This window comes from Talaromyces atroroseus (assembly GCF_001907595.1).
Source record: "Talaromyces atroroseus strain IBT 11181 chromosome Unknown scaffold_9, whole genome shotgun sequence".
NCBI lineage: Eukaryota > Fungi > Ascomycota > Eurotiomycetes > Eurotiales > Trichocomaceae > Talaromyces > Talaromyces atroroseus.
In genome coordinates this window covers 282,395-301,052 of record NW_017971441.1, presented here as the reverse complement: position 1 = coordinate 301,052, position 18,658 = coordinate 282,395, and the positions used below count along the sequence as shown (strand labels likewise).

Sequence of the window (18,658 nt, the reverse complement as noted above, 5' to 3'; positions counted from 1 at the left end):
GGTAAGGCGTAGGGCTTCTGGAGATCACGCCAAGAGCGAGCAATCGTCAGCGGTGCAAACGCTGCAAACAAGCGTATCATGGCCATCGAAGGAATAGAACCACAGACAGCTATTCTTCGCAGTCAGGATTCGCCATGGAGAGGCGGGGTTCTCGCTGACGATGAAGAGCGCATTTCAGACGTTTCGCGTATCCAAGCCTCCCCAACGAAACGGCCGCCGGGCACAATCACAATCCACCACAACTCCTGAGCAACTAGACTCCGAGTCAACGACCCCAGAGGACTCCGAGACATTTGTACGCTACCCTACGCAATCCGCTTGTGAGCGGTGTCGGCGATTGAAGAAGAGGTGCACCCGGACGGCAGAAGGGGCATGTAGCCTATGTGTTGCTGCTTGGGTACCATGCTCGTTTCCCAAGTCTGTCCAGCAGGTTCACGAGCGCGAGAAGGCGCTTCAGGAACGCATTTCATGGCTCTCTCGCTTTGTCAATGAGGTCCGACAGTCCAGTGCGGTGCCCGTTGAGTTGATTGAAACCGGCCACGAGCTCACAACAACTCTAAGTGTTATTCAGTCTCCTGTCACTACCGAACAGGTACCGGCTGTTAGAGATCATCCTTGGTCTGAGAACACTCATGGACAAGGATCCTCGATCAATGTTGGAGAAACGGAGAGAAACACCACACCGCCATGTCTTCTCGACAAAGCCACAGCTTCGCGTCTAGTAGACGCATACTTTCGTCACGTTCATCGTGCCTACCCATTCCTAGATCGAGAGCAAGCGATACAGTCCCTGGACTCTTGCTTCCTATCGGCCACCGGTGACACCGTTCTCCTGGAAATAGCACGTCTACCCACTCGCCTAGCTGTTGTTATGGCTATTGGACGCACGACACTGCAGCGAGTGAACGAAATTGGTAATGCCTCAGTCCCCTTTTTCGACATTCCCGAGAAGGAAATTATCCACGAATGTTTGTGTAAGAGCGATCTCGCATCTGTAGAGATCCTGACTTTACTCGCCTTGTACTCCCTTTTCGAGGCCAACCGTATACCACCAGGTTCCATTACAGGAATCCTTACTCGCAAAGTCATATCCATGGGCCTTATTCGAGACAGCGGCTCTTCCTATGAGATGTCACAAGTCGAATTGGAGCGTCGCCGGCGACTCTTTTGGTCTGTGTATATCTTAGATCGTATGATCAGTGTTTCGTATGGTCTTCCGCCCAGCATCAACGATGAAGATATTGCCGTTCCGCTGCCAAGTATCACTGTCGAGGAATATGCGTCTCCAGATCGGTATTTCTATGCCATGACGCTACAGGTCAATCGGCATGTTGTATCTTTACGACGCCTTGAGGGGGAAATTCTGCAGAGTATCCACCTATCATCCTCACAGCGACTGGCTGCGATTGACCCTTCCATGTCAACATCCTATTATGAGGACACTCGCCGGAAGATAGACGACTGGTACACACAAGGATGCCTCATGTCGAGTTCCGCCATGAATGATAATGACCATCTCCCTTTTCGTAACACTATTACCTGGCACAATGTACGGTATCAGAATCTCTACGTGCTGCTATATAGCCCCTCAAGGTTCAGCGTTGCACGTTCGGTGGAGGAAATTGAAGAGCTGCAATCGGCTGCATCAAAGTATGTGCAGTCCAGTCTCATCTTGCAGCAGCAAAACCACCTTCCATTTAACTGGATCACTTTATGTCGATTCTTGATGATGGGTGCCACCTTTTTCTACTGCTACGTATGGCGGCTCAACCATGTCACATCTACAGAGAGCGTACACATTCAGAGTAAACATAACACGCAAGCGTCTATCTTGTCATCTGCATCACCCCGATCCACGTCAGGAGGTAAATCAAGCCTGTATGAAATCGCAAACGATATGGCCCTATGTGCCACGATCATGGAATCTTTCTCGGAAGACTGGCGAGCTGCCAAGCGGGCGGCAGCTGTCTTTCGACGATTCGTCGATTATGTAGCTGCACAACAATCTACACCTTTTGTGGAAAGCGGTACCCGTGCTGACCAAGGCCTTGAATCTTTGAGCCGGCATTATGATCCCGTTCTCGATGCCGTGATGGCAGCCTCGGTCCTGGATGTTTCCCTGGATGACGAGCAGTTGATTTCGCTGCAGACAATCCGTAAACAAATTGAGGAGTTGATCAAGGATACCCTTGGAGAGACCACCATATATGCCTATGCAGTAAGAGAATTTGAGTCGACGGCCGGACTGGTGAAGAATGGCGTCGGGCCCAGGATGTTTCCCTCCGAGACCTATAGCAGGGCGTCCATTGAGTTCCCAAATCCAAACGTCGCAGCAGATAGGTCCAGCTTGTGGCTGGACATTATGGACGATCTAGGTCTCGGTGTTCTTTAACAGCAGTATCTACCACTACTTCTTCTACCTTGGATGTTCTGATAGTCAAACAGGTACGCCTATAGCAGTGTGTAGTTACGAGGCACCTTTCTCTTCCTCCTTGTTCTTTACTCTTAATAGGCCATTGGGATCCATTCAATCAACATATAGACCTCCACGATTAATCTTAGTCAGTTGAATGCCCCTATGAGGATAGTCGATAAGGAATCAACGTGGCGGAACCGCCGAGACACTAGGGTTTTGATCCGCTCAATACGGAAAGAGAAGTCGGAGGTGCTCCGACTCACGACGCGCAACAAGATTTAACTCTGCGTAACGACCAACCGAAAGCATGGAATGATGCTGTTGAACTCATCCCTAGCATTGATGTCGCAATCGCGTTGTCTGTTTGATATGGCTGTCGAAGGCGATTCAAGACTTCGCAGCTAGTACTTAAAGATGCGAGCAGATCCAGAACTTCTGCTCTGGCAGCTCACATTTGCAGATTTCTGCCTCTAGCCAAAAAAGACATGTCGCTGCGAGACGTCGAAAGCAAGTCGGTCAAGCATACGGTCACTACTCCTTCAGAAAGCGAAGATGGTGATCAACCTCCCCGGCGTTTGCCTCTCGGCAAGAGAATCCTAGGCACTGTCTGGGACTCGCTGGACAAGTCCCCGGAAGAGAGGAAGTTGATTGCGAAGCTCGACTGGTGGATCCTTTCCTACGTGTGTGTCGCGTATTTTATCAAATATCTTGACCAAACCAATGTGCGTTACCTTTGTCCTTTTCGTTGTATCTTTCAAGGTCTGGGCGTCATACTGATTGATTTTCCATTTCGACTTCACAGGTCTCAAATGCATATGTCTCTGGCATGAAGGAAGATCTCAACCTACACGGAAATGACTTGAACTATCTTACCACTTACTGGACCATTGGATATATCATCGGGAATCTTCCCTCTCAAATCATTCTGACCAAAGTCCGCCCGAGCATTTGGCTGCCCACCCTGGAAATCATCTGGAGCATTCTGGTCATTGGCATGTCCGGCGCTAAAAATGTCACTACAATCTATACGTTGCGGTTTTTTACCGGATTGCTCGAGGCATCTGCTTATCCGGGAATCATGTCACTTCTCGGATCATGGTATACGCCTGCAGAGCTCGGCAAACGCAGCTGTATTTTCCAAGCTTCTTCTAGTGCTGCGCAGATGTTCTCCGGCTACCTTCAAGCAGCCCTCTACAAGGGCATGAATGGCCGTAATGGATTGTCAGCGTGGCAGTGGCTTTTCATTTTCGATGGCATCATCGGAATTCCCATCGCTCTGTACGGGTATTGGGCTGTGCCAGACTCGCCATCCAACACGCGCAGCCGATGGCTCACGCCAGAAGAAAGGGAGCTTTCCATAGAAAGAATGAAAACCGCTGGACGTGCCCCTCCCGGGAAACTGACAGCTCGCACATTCCTCGACGTCGGGCGTACCTGGGCGGCATGGTTATTCTCTCTATTGTTCATTGCACACGTCTGCGGCATCCGCATCTACTCGTATTTCAACGTATGGCTGAAATCAACACACCGATGGAGCGTGGAACAAGTCAACCTTATCCCCACAGCTGGCTATGGAGCTCAGATAGTATTCACACTGTCCTATGCGTGGGTAAGTGATGCGTTGCAAATGCGATGGCCCGTGGTCATTTTCGCGGCAACCATCGCACTTATTGGAACTATCATTCTTTCTGTGTGGCCAGCAGAGAATATCCCCGCCATGATGACGGGATGGATCCTTACTTTCCTGGAAACTGGAGCCGGCGCTTTGATTATTGCCTGGATCAATGAAATCTGCGCTTACTCGACAGAGCACCGCATCCTCATCATCGGCTTGGTAGAGACAATGTCTTTCACCTTCAATGCATGGGTGCCTCTTTTGGCATACAACACGTCGCAGTCCCCTCATTTCACTGTTGGATACAAGCTGGCTGCTATGTTTTTTGCCCTGGAGATTGTTTTGACCTTGGTGATCGCCTATGTTGCAAAGCGATGGAACTTGAAGGAGCAATATCTCAAACGGGAGGCCTCTAGGCGAGCACAGGGGGAACAACGGGAATCTTCCAATGGTATATATGATACCTATCCCTGACAATAGATTTAGAATGATACAATTTGCCGTGAAAGATTTACACTTGACACAACCACTTAATGGAGTATATAATTTTGACTATAAGATTTTCTATTAAGCATATAGACTACCCACATATGAGCCTTGTCTTAGGTCTTACAACTTGTTGTGGGAGTAGATCACTAGTCCAATCGTTATTGGTACCAGATCAAGTCTGTCAAAATCTGCCCAGGAATTCGAAGATAGAACCGTATGTACACAAGACAGTCTACTTAGTTCAGATGTCGTTACTTACAGCCCATCATCGGCCGCTTCCGGCTGACATGCTCCATTCTATGGCCCATAACCGACAGATCAACGAAAAGAGAATTAATGATGCTTATATGTAAATTCTGATTACAACTAATAAATACTTTGTTTGGGTTTGTCCAAATACGGTCATATCTTATCTATCTTATCGTGATATGTTCCACGATAAGATCTGGCACGCTCATCACAACGTCATCTTCAATCATGTGATCACATATGTCAAAATAACATTCAATTCAATTCAATTCGACTTGGCACTCGAATTGAAGACAAGACACACCCTGCAGAAAGAATACCAAAAAGAAACGAGCGCAATGGTTCAAACAAGATCCAGTCAGCCTTCGGCGGCAAGTGAATCGAAGCCCAAGACCAAAACAGTCAAGAAGAAGGGCGCCGTCAACAGCACTCAAAGCGAGTCCAAGAAGAAAGTCAATGAGCCAATTTCTGAGAATGACGCAGAAGCAGCTACAACGGTGCCTGAGAAACGCAAGCTAGATGATGAAGACGAGCAGCCACGTCCGAGCAAGACGGCCAAAGAAGACGACGGGGCAACAAACGGCCTCCAGGATGAGAAATCTATAGAAGACAGAAAGGAAACAAAAGAAGTCGAGCCTACCGTTGCACACAAAATTGCCAAAATTATCGACGAATACGGCACTATGCCTTTGGAAGGACTCGGCGTCGATAAGCCATTGGAGCCCTCGCCAGAGATCCTTCTAGCAATAGTCATCGATTCAATGCTAAAGTCAACTCGCATTTCGCACAACCTAGCCCAGCAGGCTTCTATGAAAGTATTCGAGGCCGGATACTACGATATCGAGGTTCTGAGCAACACGTCGTGGGACGACAGAGTGCAAGTGCTTTCTGAAGGTGGTTATAACCGATATCGTGAAAGCACTGCTACAAAGTTGGGGGATCTGGCTACTTTGGTGAATGACAAATACGGTATGTCGTAATATCATCCATGACAGTACGTACCAGGAACATTGTTTATCGACTAATACCTCTTTTCCAGACGGCGACCTCAACAACCTGCTAGCCAAAGCCGGGAATAAGCCCTCGCAGATACGTCAATTGATCCGAGAGATCAAAGGATTCGGCGATGTGGCCACGGATCTCTTCTGCGATGATGCGCAGGCCATCTGGTCTGTCTTGGCACCGACAATTGATCACCGCAGCCTGAGCACTGCTGAGGAGGTCGGCATCGGGCAGGATATCGGGGCCATTTATGCAGAGTTGGGCGGTGACCCTGTGCAGATGAGCAAGTTGGCTAGAGGGCTTTCGGCGGTGAGATTGTCGAGAAGCCAGGGGGACATTGAGCAGCAGGAATAGTTGACAATACTGCCTGCATGAATACTATGCCGTGTACAGTATGAATCCGCTGATCGGAGCTTCCCCGCATTTTTTATTTGTATTACTTTGTCCGAGGTCCGAGAATGGGGGTAGCTTCACTCTCTGAAATATGATATATTATTGTCTATTGCTATCCTTTGTGAAGCTTCACGTCTAGCATTTTTTACAAATCACTACAAGAAAGAGTCGCCAATGGCAGCCACACCAGAAACTACTCCCCGCAAGCTCTGGGAGCATCCGGATCCGGAGTCAACGCAGATGGGGATGTTCAAGTCAAGACTTGAAAAGGCTAAGGGAATCCACCTTGCTGTATGCAAGTATTCTTTCGTTGAGAATACCAAACAGTCGTCTCGCTTCTCTAACCAAAGCTCAGGACTACGACGCGCTCTATCAATGGTCCATACAGAATCGCTCCGAGTTCTGGAGCAGAGTCTGGGAAGAATTACCTCTCATACATGAAGGACGATACACGAGCGTGCTCGATGAATCAGCTCCAATCCAGAGTAACCCAGATTGGTTCCCCGGGGTGCGGGTCAATTTCGCAGAGAACATCCTATTCAGCACACCGAGCTACGAGGCCGCGAATGCAGGTGTCCGGTCTACAGTCGGAAAAGAGGACTCCAAAATCGCCGTGCACGAGGCTGTAGAGAGCAACCTGCAACCTGCAAGGGACTATACATGGAAGGAGCTACGACGGAAAGTCGGGCTGTATACACAGGCGCTCAAAGCGGCTGGGATCAAAGGCGGGGATCGTGTTGCTGTTGTATCTGGGAATAATATTAACTGCTTAGTACTTTACCTTGCGACGACGGCTCTGGGGGCTTTGGTGTCGACAACCTCGTCGGATACAGGGACAAAGGGCATTCTGGATCGATTGGCGCAAATCGAGCCGAAATTGCTGTTCATGGATGATGCGGCCGTTTATAAGGGGAAGATAGTTGATCTCCGAGCGAAGATTGCAGAGATCGTTCAAGGAATGCATGCTGTCGCCGAGTTTAAAGGAGTCGTTTCCCTTCCACGGCTACATGAGCAACCAATGGATATAGCATCTGTCCCTCGCACTGAATTACTCGAAGACTTCCTGTCAAAGGCAAGCTCGGACAAGTTAGAATTCGTTCGAGTCGGGTTCCGAGACCCCTTTTTGATCGTATACTCCTCTGGCACTACGGGCCAGCCCAAGTGCATTGTCCACTCGACGGGAGGGGTCTTGATCAGTATGGTCAAAGAAGCAAAATTGCATCGAGATATGGATCCGCAGTCTGCCTTGTTGCAGTACACTACGACAGGATGGATAATGTACTTGACGTCGTTTGGTTCTCTACTTGGCGGATCGAAAATCGTCATTTATGATGGCAGTCCATTTGCTCCGGATGCGGGCTTTCTCATTCGCTTGGCTAGTGAGCAGAGGTGTGTAGTTTAAATTTATCATCCTTCTGAGATAAGAGATATTTCTGCTGACTAGCATGGCCTGAATACAGAGTGACCCATTTCGGCATATCACCACGCTATCTCCAAGAACTACGCAAACAGAACATCCAGCCTCGGAAAATCGCAGATCTGAGCAACCTCCGCAACGTGTCGAGTACAGGAATGGTCCTGGCCGATTCTCTCTTTGAATGGTTCTACGACGAGGGCTTTCCAGCCCATGCACAAATCGGAAATATCTCGGGGGGCACTGACCTTGCAGCCTGTTTCACAATAGACAATCCGCTCAGCCCGCTTTATGTGGGCGGGTGCCAGGCGGCCGGTCTCGGTATGCCAATTGCAGTGTATGAGCAGGTAGATGAGGGTCTGCAGGGTGTGGATGGGAAAGCTGTCGCGGACGGCGAGGCTGGCGAGTTGGTTGCTGTCAGTGCATTTCCTTCTATGCCTGTGACGTTCTGGGGCAAAGACGGGCCAAAGAAGTACTACGCAGCGTATTTTGAGAAATATAACAGTAAGTCATGGGTCTCGTTCCCTCATCGTGGTATTATCTAAAAAGAAGAACCCTATTTATATAGATGTATGGACACATGGAGACTTCATCACCATTCACCCCTTAACCAAACAGGTGATATTCTCCGGTCGATCTGACGGCGTTCTCAATCCGTCCGGTATTCGCTTCGGGTCTGCCGAAATCTACAACGTGCTCGAGACGCAATTTGCATCAGAGGTAGTTGAGTCGATCTGCGTGGGACAGCGACGTCCCCAAGACCTCGACGAATCGGTTATTCTATTTGTGCAGATGCAACCGAGAACGGAATTCACCGACGGCCTGGTGCAGCGCATTCGAGATGCGATTCGAAAATTACTCAGTCCGAGACATGTCCCTAAGTATATTTTTGAGACACCTGAGATACCGGTAAGAGAAATTCTTATTTTCTATGGTCACTCCCGTGTGTTGTTCTAACATGGTTCCTACGCAGACAACCGTCAACGGCAAAAAGGTCGAACTCCCCGTTAAGCAAATCGTGTCGGGGAAACGTATCAAGCCATCAGGTACACTGGCCAATCCGCAAAGCCTGGAGTATTTCTACCAGTTTTCCGAAATAGAGAAAGTGGGCAAAGTGCGGGCGAAGCTATAATTCTGCATATATGTATATAAAGACAAGAAACCCCTAGGTATATTGGAAGCATCACCTGTACACACGACTATCTAGGAAGATTTGATCACGTCCACTTAAGAGCCATCCCCATCGAGTGCGGTGCCGTAAACTCGAACCCATTCCGCTCATACAACAACCTCCCCGGCCCATCAGCGAGCAGATTCACATACGGCGCAATGCCCCCATCCTGCATTGCCGTCGACATGGGCGGCGTCGACTTGATTTTCTGGATTAGATGCTTCAGCACATAATCCCCTAGCCCTTTTCTCTGGTGTGCTGGCAAAACAGCCATGTCGGCGATCACGAAGTACCAGCCTCCGTCGCCGACGATGCGGCCCATAGCCACGATTTCGGACTCATTGGAGAGAGAAGAAGAAGAAGAAGACTCTCTCTCGGTTTGGGGGTCTTGTGCCTGGGCGGCGGATGGGTTGAAGGTGATGTAGCAGCCGTACCAGCTGCCGTTGAATGCGGCGATGGCTTGCGTGGCGGTGTGTGGTGAGAGGCCGGCTGATTTGCGCAGGTCGACGTATATCTCGGCTGGGGGGTAGCCGGGATGCAGGATATAGCCAGGGGGGAGTTTGCGTGGCATGTTTTCCGCTGGTTTATGTGATATGTAGCGTGAATAAATACATGAAGTTTTGTAATCACTTGTTAGCTGGCGGGGCAGCGGGGCCGTTGGTGTTCTCGTTGTTTTGCGTGCTCCTGAGATCCGAATGGCTTATTAGCTAATCATGTAGAGCAATGCTGTTTCTAGTCTTTCGAGTGAAGGAAACCAGTGAGTCAATGCCGGGAGAGTTGGATTAGAGCAGTCCTCATTATACCTCCCTATCAGTCTGGTGCACGTGCAACTGCAAGCCCTAAAGAGACAACTTGCGCCCGAAGGAACCGTTTCACAACAACAGTAGACTTACATTTCACGCTCAAATAAGTCGATTATATTATTCGTAATGTTGGATTCTTTACTGTATTTCCTCTTTTCTTTTTTCATTGCTAATGCCAAGGGAACAGATACGTGGTAGACACTCATAGGGATGACAATTCTCGCTCCAGGCAGCAATGTAAACAAGATCTATGTAATTTATGCACTTGGTATGTACTTACAAAGCATGCATAAAGCCCAGTCTCGACTCTAGAGCTTACTTAGTTACGGAGTAGTTAGTTAAGAGTTAGAAAGATCACTCCGCAGTTCGGGCGGAGACAAAAACCGCGAGTGGAGCTGATCTTTATCGAACTTTTTTTTTTATCAATCGCCTTGTCCTCGCCGGCTCTTGCACAAGGCGGGTTTTTTTTTATTTGCAGATTCCTGACTCGTATTCTGGGACTAGTTCTATACTAATCTCGAATGAGAATTCTTGAGGACTAGGCTGGTTAAATTATTTATCCTGCGCCAGTGACTCACTCATTGACGAATAGTTATATCGGGCATCGAAGACTTTGCTTGCTTGCCAAAACCACGAGTGTTTACTCAATTGTACGTCTTCAAGTCAGAAATAAGAGAGAGAGAGAGGTAGAAAAACGAAACCATGGCCTCCACAGCTGGCGAGTTCCCGACGACACCAGAGCAGACTGCTCGAAATGTGCAGGTATCAGCTCTTCATGAACCAAGCACAAAAGTCATGAACGAAATCCAACTCACACATCTATCTTCCACGGTGTCTGGCACAGCGGCGCACGAAACAGCGTACCAGTCAGCGCCCTCCGAAGCAGAAGCCGGGGATGCAGAAGCAGGAGAGACGCCGCAAGGCCGATTTAGGATTGCAGCGATCTTAGTCGCTCTTTCGGTATGCCAATTCGTAAACCCACTTCTGCCCCCCCCCCCCCCCCTAGTTCATTAACATATTTAAACACAGTTGAGTCTCTTCGTGGCAGCGCTAGACCAAACCATTGTAGCCACCGTCATCCCAACCATCGTTTCCGACCTGCACTCTGCGTCTGGCTACGTATGGATCGGAGGCGCATATCTGCTTGCCAACGCCGCAGCGGCCAATATCTGGGCCAATCTGTCCGATATCTGGGGACGCAAACCGCTTTTGCTGGCGGCAGCGGCACTCTTTTTCGGCGCGTCGATTATATGTGCCGAGGCGGTTGATATGAGCATGATGATTGCGGGAAGGGCGTTGGAGGGCGTTGCTGGTGCCGGTTTCTTGCAGCTTGTCACTATTACGATTTCGGACTTGTTTAGTGTGAGGTGAGTTGCATACACCTCACCAAGGAAGCTTCCGACCAAATGTCTAAACGGAAGCACAGAAACCGCAGCCTCTATTTCGGCATGCTCGAGTTCATGTGGGCTTTTGCCGGCGCCGTGGGCCCCCTGGTGGGCGGTGCCCTGACGCAAGAAGTCTCCTGGCGATGGGTATACTGGATCAACCTGCCTGTCTGCGGCACAGCATTCGTTCTGATCTTCTTCTCCCTGGACGTGCACAACCCGCGCACGCCGTTTCTGCAAGGCATCAAAGCCGTGGACTGGTTTGGCAGCCTGTCAATCCTGGGACTGACCCTGATGCTGCTGCTGGGCCTGAATTTCGGCGGCGAGACGTTCTCGTGGAGCTCGCCGCAAGTTATTTGCCTGATTGTGTTTGGGTGCTTGATGTCGCTCGTCTTCATCTACTGCGAAAAGCGGCTGGCCAAGTATCCGCTTATGCCGTTGAGCGTGTTCCGGGAGATTACTAACATTGCCTGTTTTGTGGTGACGTTTTGTCAAGGAATGGTATGGTTTTCCTCAGCCTTCACGCCTAGGCGGTGCTTGATCTAACATTTCCTGCAGGTCTTCCTCGGCGGCGAATATTACCTCCCCCTCTACTTCCAGTCCGCCAAAGGCGCCTCGCCCATGCGGTCTGGTGTTCTGGTGCTCCCCATCGTGCTCACAGAGTCCTTCATGAGCGCATTTGTCGGGTTTTTCATGCACCAGACCGGACGCTACCGCGAAGTCATCTTTGTCGGCACAATACTGACCACGCTCGGCACGGGCCTGTACATCGATCTCGACGTGGACTCGTCCCTGGCCAAGATCGTCCTCTACCAAATCGTCACGGGGCTGGGCACGGGCTGCCTCTTTGCGCCGCCCATCATCGCACTGCAGGTGAATGTCTCGCAGGCCGAAACGGCCAGCGCAACGGCCACGCTAGGGTTTATTCGCAACCTGGCTACGGCCGTGAGCATTGTTCTGGGTGGAGTCATCTTCCAGAATAGCATGAATCTACGCAAATCGGATCTGCGCGCAGCCGGGCTGACGGCGAACGAGACTAATCTGTTCGCCGGCGAGAGCGCGTCGGCGAGTATCCTCCTGCTGGATGGGGTTATTGCGGATCCGGCGCAGCGGCGCGTGGTGAGGGACGCCTGGTCGTGGAGTTTGAGCAATATCTGGATTTTGTATACGTGCGTGGCGGCTGTGGGCGTTGTTGCAAGCTGTTTTGTGAAGAAGATGCAGCTGAATAAGAATGAGGAGTACGTTGAGACGAAGACGGGGATTAGTGAGAAGGCGACAAACTAGGAGAGGCAGAAAAGTGTTTTTTACATAGTCAAAGTTCATACGACTTTGATCCGCATAAAGATTCCATTTCATGTTTTCTCCCACTCAAATGGGAGTGATAATTTGATATTCAACTTAACATACAAAGACAATTACACGATTAAGTAGAAGAGAGAGAAAAAAGAGAACCGGCCCCGCCCTTAACAACAACAAAGTCGAAATGACCAACTTATTTGTTGCGCTTAATAGCAGCCTCCAAAGCAGGAGGGTTCACCCCGACGAACTCGTCGATCTTCTCGCCGTTCTTGAAGAAGAGGAAAGTAGGCATGGCGCGGATGCCGAGTTCCTGGGCAACGTCGGGGGTCTCGTCCACATCGAACTTGACGAAGTCGACATCGGTGTGTTCGTCGCTCCAGGCGGAAACCTTGGGGGCGATGGCCTTGCAGGGACCGCACCATTCGGCAAAGGCGTCGACGACGACCAGCTTGTTGCTGGTGATGGCGGTTTGAAATTCAGATTTGCTGTTAGTAAAGGGGGGGAAGTTAGTATACGCGTATTAGATGACCAGGAGAGCAGAACGTACTTGGCGACGAGCTTGACAACCATGGTGACGGGAGTCGCACGGAATCGGTTCAGCGGAGTTGACGTGAAGGTACGGCGAGAGGACGAAGAAACGGCGAGGCGACGGAGAGACGGCGAGGTCAGAGCGCGAGAACTAATCGTTTGAGAGTTGATTAAATTTGGGGGCTTTGGACTTTTTGAATCTGGGGAGCAAAAGAAGAGAGAGAGAGGGTTACGAGGCGAAGAGTGGGATGGAAGGATAAATAATGGGAAAGGAGGGGCAACGTGACGTCCGTTTCTTCAGATTAGTCAGAAGGGCTGATTACGAGAGCGCTCCATTCTAGAGCATTGCTGAGAAAACGAACACCGCCGAACTGTGCGGTCGGTGTGACGTCCAGGCTGCTCCTGAACCTTCCATTGGCATGGGCATGGGCATGGGCATGGGCAGAAGGGGCAGGCCTACCTCATGTTGGCTTAAATCGCGGTTGTCTGGCTGGACTGTTGAAGTTGATGCGATTCGCTTTCGTCACGCTGGCGGATGCTTTTCCTGCCGCGCCAGGACGGGCAGGCGGTGGGCGGATGGCGTGCTTCTATGCTTAGCTAACCGCGAGGGTCTAGACTACGCTAGCCCTAATTCGCCTTTACAGACTGCAATAATAAATAAGATATAAGATATAAGATATAAGATAAGTAATAACTTATAGAGTATATAACTACTACTCAACGATAGCGTACATACGTCTGGATAGGCAAACACAGAGCGAATCAACATAACATTGGGCATGGGGTATCTGATACATATCAACAGGACAGGGACAATAACACGAAAACGAGAAACAAATCAACAAGGTCAGGGTGGCTACAGAGTGTGTATGGGCCTGCCGGTGGTAACAACGGTTGTCGGGGGATTCGTTGCGAGTCTGCCAGTGTGGTGTAAAGATATATTCAAGGGGATGTTGTTGGTAGTGATGTTTTTCTTTTTTTTTTTTTTTCGGCGGCTTGATTATTTTCCTTTTTTTCACCTTTTTTTTTCCCTTTTGTGCATTTCTTTATTCCATCTTTTTTGTTTTCGGTTTTCGCTCCTCTATCTTCTTTCTTTGTCCTTGATCAAGCCTTTTCTTTCTTTTCAATTTTTTTTCTGTTCTTTCTTTCTTTCCTTTTTTTTTTTTTTTGGCTGCCTTGGCAAATGTGGCTGGCTGGCTGACATCAATATCGTTCCCCGTCCATTCCACCCCAGACAAACGACAGGAATGCCGTAACTCGACTACTGTCTCGACGAACCAACAGACGCTCGACGCGGGATGTCTAGTAGTTTGGCACTCCCCGCGCTGATCTGACGAGCGTGTTTGTGGCCACGGCCGAGGTCCACACTCAATGCACGCTTGACCTCAACAGTCTCGCTCTCTTGGCTGATTGGACTTGCGTTGTCTTCGTCCACGATGGACGAGGTATCCAGCATGTCGTAATCACCGAGCACTACCTCGTTGGACACTATGCGCGCTCGGCCGGATGCACGACGTACCACCGTCGGTTTCCTCTCCAGGACTACTCCATGCCAGGTTTCCAAACCGCTTGTGTTGTCCTTTGAAGATGGTCTGCTGCTGTCTTCGCTCAAACCATCGGTGTTGGCCGGTCCCCTCGCCGAACTGCTAGCTCTCCGCACATCAGGGATAGAGTTAGACTCTTCCTCTGCGGATTCCTCAGCTAATTCATCCAGATATTCGTCGCTAGCAAGACCTTCTTCGTCGTTTTCTTCAGCCTCGTCGTATTTCATAAGCATTTTCTTTCCGGTACTGCTGCGCCACGATGTATAGTTGTTTGAGTTTTGTTGCTGTGAAATCCGTCGTAGAAAGTTCCCGGACATCCATGAGCCCTCCGAGTCAATCGACGCCAAGGACTGTGACAGCATGACGCTGTTATCATCCCATGACATCGGACGACTTCGCCCATCATCATTTTGGTTCTCATTCTCGTTCTCGTATTTGTATTCTTCTTCCACATCAGTAAAAGACCGACGTGGACTTGGACCAGTTTCCAACTCGTCCACAGCGGGCATGTCCACAACCGCTTCGAGAGGGGCGGGAGTCGGAGACTGCATGCGGGAATCAGGTGGTGAGATAGGATAATCCCCCAGATGTTCCACAAATTTGGACTGTGACCGATACACAGTGCCCGTCCGGCGAAAACTCCTCTCGGGAATGGGAATTGGCACGGCTGGCTTGGTATGCGATTGTGTCCTCATGAATGAATCTCGAGACGTGTTGGAAAACTCAGAAGGCGGCGCGTCAACCTCTCTCGAACTTCTCTTGCGTAGACTGGGACGGCGGAAGAAAGAAATCCAAGAAGCCATGCGCCTACTGCTACTCGTGTCGGAGAGGCGCTTTTCAGAGATCTCTGTGCGCGAAAGGTCCGAAAATGACTCCTGAGCTACACTGCTCATACGAGCGGAACTCGTGCTAGCAACAGCCTGGTACAACGGAGAGCGGTGTCGTGAGGCCTCATCTTCTGACTGTGCATTGACATCATGAACCAATTTTCCAGCTCGAATAGACCGGTCATCAATATTCCCAATAACGTGGGCTGAAATATCAGAAAAGCGGTTCTCGCGATTTTGCGTGTCTTTGGACGACTCTCGTAACCATGATCCCGACTGCACATAGGCACTATCCTCTTCCTCGATGTTATTTTCTGGATGAAATTGCTTCGAAGATGTAGCGGGAGATGGAGTTTTGTCTCGGCCGCGCAGCTCATGAGCTTCTGTTTCTTCTTCATTGTTGCTGTTGTTTTTCATAATCCCCAATCCGTCGGCATTCTCAGATCCGGGCTGCTCGTGTTCACGCTCAAGTCTTCGTTGCAAGCGGCGCTGTTTCCTTTCTTGCTCTTGTTGACGCTTCTTTTCCTTCCGTCGACGATCTCTTTCCAGAAGCTCTCTCAATGCAGTAGCATCCAAATCATCGGCAAGCTCGGCGACTCTCTTATGTGAATTCCAGTCCTCCTCGTCGGCGCGATGGCGCATGGAGTTGGACGAGGGATTCGCGCTTCGTGGAGGAAGTTTGTTGTGGTGTTCGGAATATCGGATGATTGGCCGTGGCGCCAAAACAGCAAGAGCATTGACCTTGTACGTATATAAATAATCAGAACTCTCCGACATGGATGACCGAGAATCCATGGGAAGACTTTGGTTGGAGGCATGATGGTCCGCATTACGACTATGCACGCTTGGCCCGCGGCGGATATCAGATGCAAGATAGCCCCATGTTGCGGCGGCATGGGGAGGGTTAGGAGGCGGCGAAGAGCTCAATGCTTTGATCTCTTGCTCCCGTTGTATATCTCGAGCTGAGCGTTTGCTAAGCCGCTTCTTCAGTGTAGTACCCTTAGTAGCAGTAGAATTGGAGCGCCTTTGTAGCATTGGCGTTGGGCGAGCAACAGTAAAATTATCCTGGCCAATACTTGAAAGGGACGTCTGATTGTCGAGATTGTAGGCAAAAGGGATAGGTCTCGCCGCGGCACGTTCCGGCTCAGCTGCAGCGGCACGAGGCGGAGGAGCAGGAGGAGGAGATGACTGTTGACGCAAGGAGCCGGCACTTCGGTGCTTGTCGCGTTTCGATCGCTTGCGAGACGGCTTTCGTGCCACGAGTGTCGGAAGCTTGTCAACAGGGTCTTCCAGCGACAGTCGGCGGTCAGCAGCATCGGAGGCCTTCATCTGACTCCTCGGCCGCTTGCCCTTGCGACCGAAGGGCCATATTGCCATTGTGGCAGCAGCCGGGGGTTGCCTCTGGGACCCGTTCTCTCTTCAGTTTTGAGGTCTCGCTTTCTTACTCGGTCGAGAAAAAGTGAGCGGTGACGGTCTGACGGAGTAACGGGCGCCTGGGTTGGTGACAGACTCGGCCAGGCAGGCGAAGGAAAATCATGGAGCTTGCTGCTGCGCTAAGAGAGTCGGCTGGGAGGGAAGAAGAGAACAGGCAAAAGAGAATAATGAAAGGAACGGAATGAGGCAGTCGAGGTCGGGGAAATGAGAGTGCATGCGCGTATGTGTGTGCGAGACTGCAGCTTTAGTTTTGGGGCCTGAGGCTTTGGGCTGCTTGGCCTGAACCAGACTAGTTAGGGGCTGGCACACGCTAGAGCGCGGGACCGCACAGCGCTGGCCCATGGAAACGCCGCGTTCTGGAACATACAATTATTGTGGTGCCTGCCGTTATACGAGTCATTCATAACGATGATGATGATAATGATCCGTATCAAATGACACGCGCTCGCAATGGCGGTGGTTTTGGATCTGAGTGCGCGGGATGCCCATGCCGCACATAAAAGTCACGGGCTGCGCATAAAATCCAGCCGCAGCCAATCAGAGCATGTGCATAACCGAGTATAACTATGCAGTGCACTCGGCGTCGAGATACATCATATACAGTAACTATAGTTACTATGCCTGCATTGATTAATCTACGACCGACCGTACAGCCTGGTCCGTGACAGCAGAGCATACTACGTGGAGGATTGCATGTTTCACCGACTGAGACATTTGCTGTTCCTGCGTCTGCTGCTAGCATTTAGCAGTGAAACCAGCACGCTTAGCGCCGACGAGAAAATAAAATAATAAATGTATGTGTCCACGTTGGGACTAGTCTGGTGCTCTCTTATCGATAAGCAGCTAGCTGCCTTCCAACATGTCGAAACAACAACAACTTCACATCACCGACATTTGTCCATTGCTGAGCACACGTTCATTGATTGATGTATTAGTGCATGCCAGCGCAAACAAATCTACTTTCCTGTAAACCAAGAATATGCCCATGGCAGCATAGATCACTGACAACACAGCCTCGCTCCAACCAGAGCTGCCTGACAGCAAACACAAGCATGTCGGCCGCCATCAACCCCGCAACAGGGCAGTCGCTCCCCGCAGATGCCCTCCAAAGAGTCCTCTTCGTCACTCGGCTCGTCCACGTCTACACTGTGCCTCCTCTGGCCTCCATGAAAGGTTACACGGCCGCCGACTGGACCGTACCCGATGCACAAACTGGCCGCACCCGCCAAATCTTCTCTGCTCGTCTGCTCATCCTCGAAACCGCCATCCACGGCAAAGTGACCGCCGACATCCTGCTAGAGGATGCCGATAACGGCACTTTATTCGCTGCTGCGCCGTACACTGATGTCGGGGCCGTGGAACATGTCCTTGATTCGTCGCGATTCTTTGTTCTGCGCGTGGTCGGCGAGGGCAGGAAAGCGCTGTTGGGTATAGGTTTTGAGGATCGGAGCGATGCCTTTGACTTTGGCGTCGCCTTACAGGAAACGAGAAAGATACTGGGGATAGCGGATGGAGCCACGGCTTCGGATAAACAACAAAAACTACCATCTGGACAGAATTCTACTTCTTTATCGTCAACGTCTACCTCGCTATCGTCGACATCTTCCTCGACTTCGTCACCATCACTCTCACAAAGCACACCAACGGATTACAGCTTGAAGCCCGGTCAGACCATTAGTATCCACGGTGGAAGAAGGCGCCCAGCAGCGACGACGACGGCAGACCCCTTCTCAGCCGAGGCCAAGACCTCTGCAAGAGCTGAAGAGCAGGCTCTATTCTCGATCCCACCTCCCCCAGCCCCCGGCGCCACCGCTTCCTCCACGATAACGTCGGCGGATCAGACCAGTCGACGGAAGCGACCTACTTCGGCAATTATAGCAACAGAGAACAGACCCATCCTCGGCTTTGAAGATTCAGCCACGTTCGACTAAAGTTGATAGGGATGACGGGTGCGGGGTATATATATATATACATAACGGCCTCCAAGTATTACATTGCTTAGTAGACAAAATTTAATTCCCCTAATATGCTGATAGTAATTGGGACAGAGAAACAAAAGCACTAGATTCGAATAGAAGGGTGGAGGGGG

At 50.4% G+C, this 18,658-nt stretch overlaps 8 protein-coding genes across 8 annotated transcripts, besides 1 other annotated feature; 5 read left to right on the top strand and 3 right to left on the bottom strand.

Moving 5' to 3' along the window:
• Positions 1-160: 160 nt before the first annotated feature.
• Positions 161-2,392, top strand: UA08_06491 (hypothetical protein; the record flags this gene model as incomplete). Its single annotated transcript, XM_020268774.1, has 1 exon — positions 161-2,392. The coding sequence occupies one exon, from the start codon at positions 161-163 to the stop codon at positions 2,390-2,392; it is 2,232 nt and encodes a 743-aa protein (XP_020118192.1).
• Positions 2,393-2,901: 509 nt separating this feature from the next.
• Positions 2,902-4,505, top strand: UA08_06490 (hypothetical protein; the record flags this gene model as incomplete). Its single annotated transcript, XM_020268773.1, has 2 exons — positions 2,902-3,138; positions 3,219-4,505. The coding sequence occupies 2 exons, from the start codon at positions 2,902-2,904 to the stop codon at positions 4,503-4,505; spliced, it is 1,524 nt and encodes a 507-aa protein (XP_020118194.1).
• Positions 4,506-5,107: 602 nt separating this feature from the next.
• On the top strand, positions 5,108-8,710 carry UA08_06489 (hypothetical protein; the record flags this gene model as incomplete). The annotated part of the gene is made up of 7 exons (XM_020268772.1): positions 5,108-5,738; positions 5,809-6,080; positions 6,327-6,455; positions 6,520-7,553; positions 7,625-8,082; positions 8,147-8,487; positions 8,552-8,710. The coding sequence occupies 7 exons, from the start codon at positions 5,108-5,110 to the stop codon at positions 8,708-8,710; spliced, it is 3,024 nt and encodes a 1,007-aa protein (XP_020118193.1).
• An 85-nt stretch (positions 8,711-8,795) lies between these two features.
• On the bottom strand, positions 8,796-9,320 carry UA08_06488 (hypothetical protein; the record flags this gene model as incomplete). The annotated part of the gene is made up of 1 exon (XM_020268771.1): positions 8,796-9,320. The coding sequence occupies one exon, from the start codon at positions 9,318-9,320 to the stop codon at positions 8,796-8,798; it is 525 nt and encodes a 174-aa protein (XP_020118196.1).
• Positions 9,321-10,254: 934 nt separating this feature from the next.
• Positions 10,255-12,221, top strand: UA08_06487 (hypothetical protein; the record flags this gene model as incomplete). Its single annotated transcript, XM_020268770.1, has 4 exons — positions 10,255-10,512; positions 10,582-10,919; positions 10,979-11,438; positions 11,496-12,221. The coding sequence occupies 4 exons, from the start codon at positions 10,255-10,257 to the stop codon at positions 12,219-12,221; spliced, it is 1,782 nt and encodes a 593-aa protein (XP_020118195.1).
• Positions 11,202-11,336: a repeat region (Identified by RepeatMasker using a combination of RepBase library and repeat library created with RepeatScout).
• Positions 12,222-12,429: 208 nt separating the features above from the next.
• On the bottom strand, positions 12,430-12,806 carry UA08_06486 (Thioredoxin-1; the record flags this gene model as incomplete). The annotated part of the gene is made up of 2 exons (XM_020268769.1): positions 12,430-12,721; positions 12,784-12,806. The coding sequence occupies 2 exons, from the start codon at positions 12,804-12,806 to the stop codon at positions 12,430-12,432; spliced, it is 315 nt and encodes a 104-aa protein (XP_020118133.1).
• A 1,219-nt stretch (positions 12,807-14,025) lies between these two features.
• UA08_06485 (hypothetical protein) lies at positions 14,026-16,512 on the bottom strand (the record flags this gene model as incomplete). Its single annotated transcript, XM_020268768.1, has 1 exon — positions 14,026-16,512. The coding sequence occupies one exon, from the start codon at positions 16,510-16,512 to the stop codon at positions 14,026-14,028; it is 2,487 nt and encodes an 828-aa protein (XP_020118134.1).
• A 1,109-nt stretch (positions 16,513-17,621) lies between these two features.
• UA08_06484 (hypothetical protein) lies at positions 17,622-18,500 on the top strand (the record flags this gene model as incomplete). The annotated part of the gene is made up of 1 exon (XM_020268767.1): positions 17,622-18,500. One exon carries the CDS (start codon positions 17,622-17,624, stop codon positions 18,498-18,500), a length of 879 nt encoding a protein of 292 aa, XP_020118259.1.
• Positions 18,501-18,658: the final 158 nt, after the last annotated feature.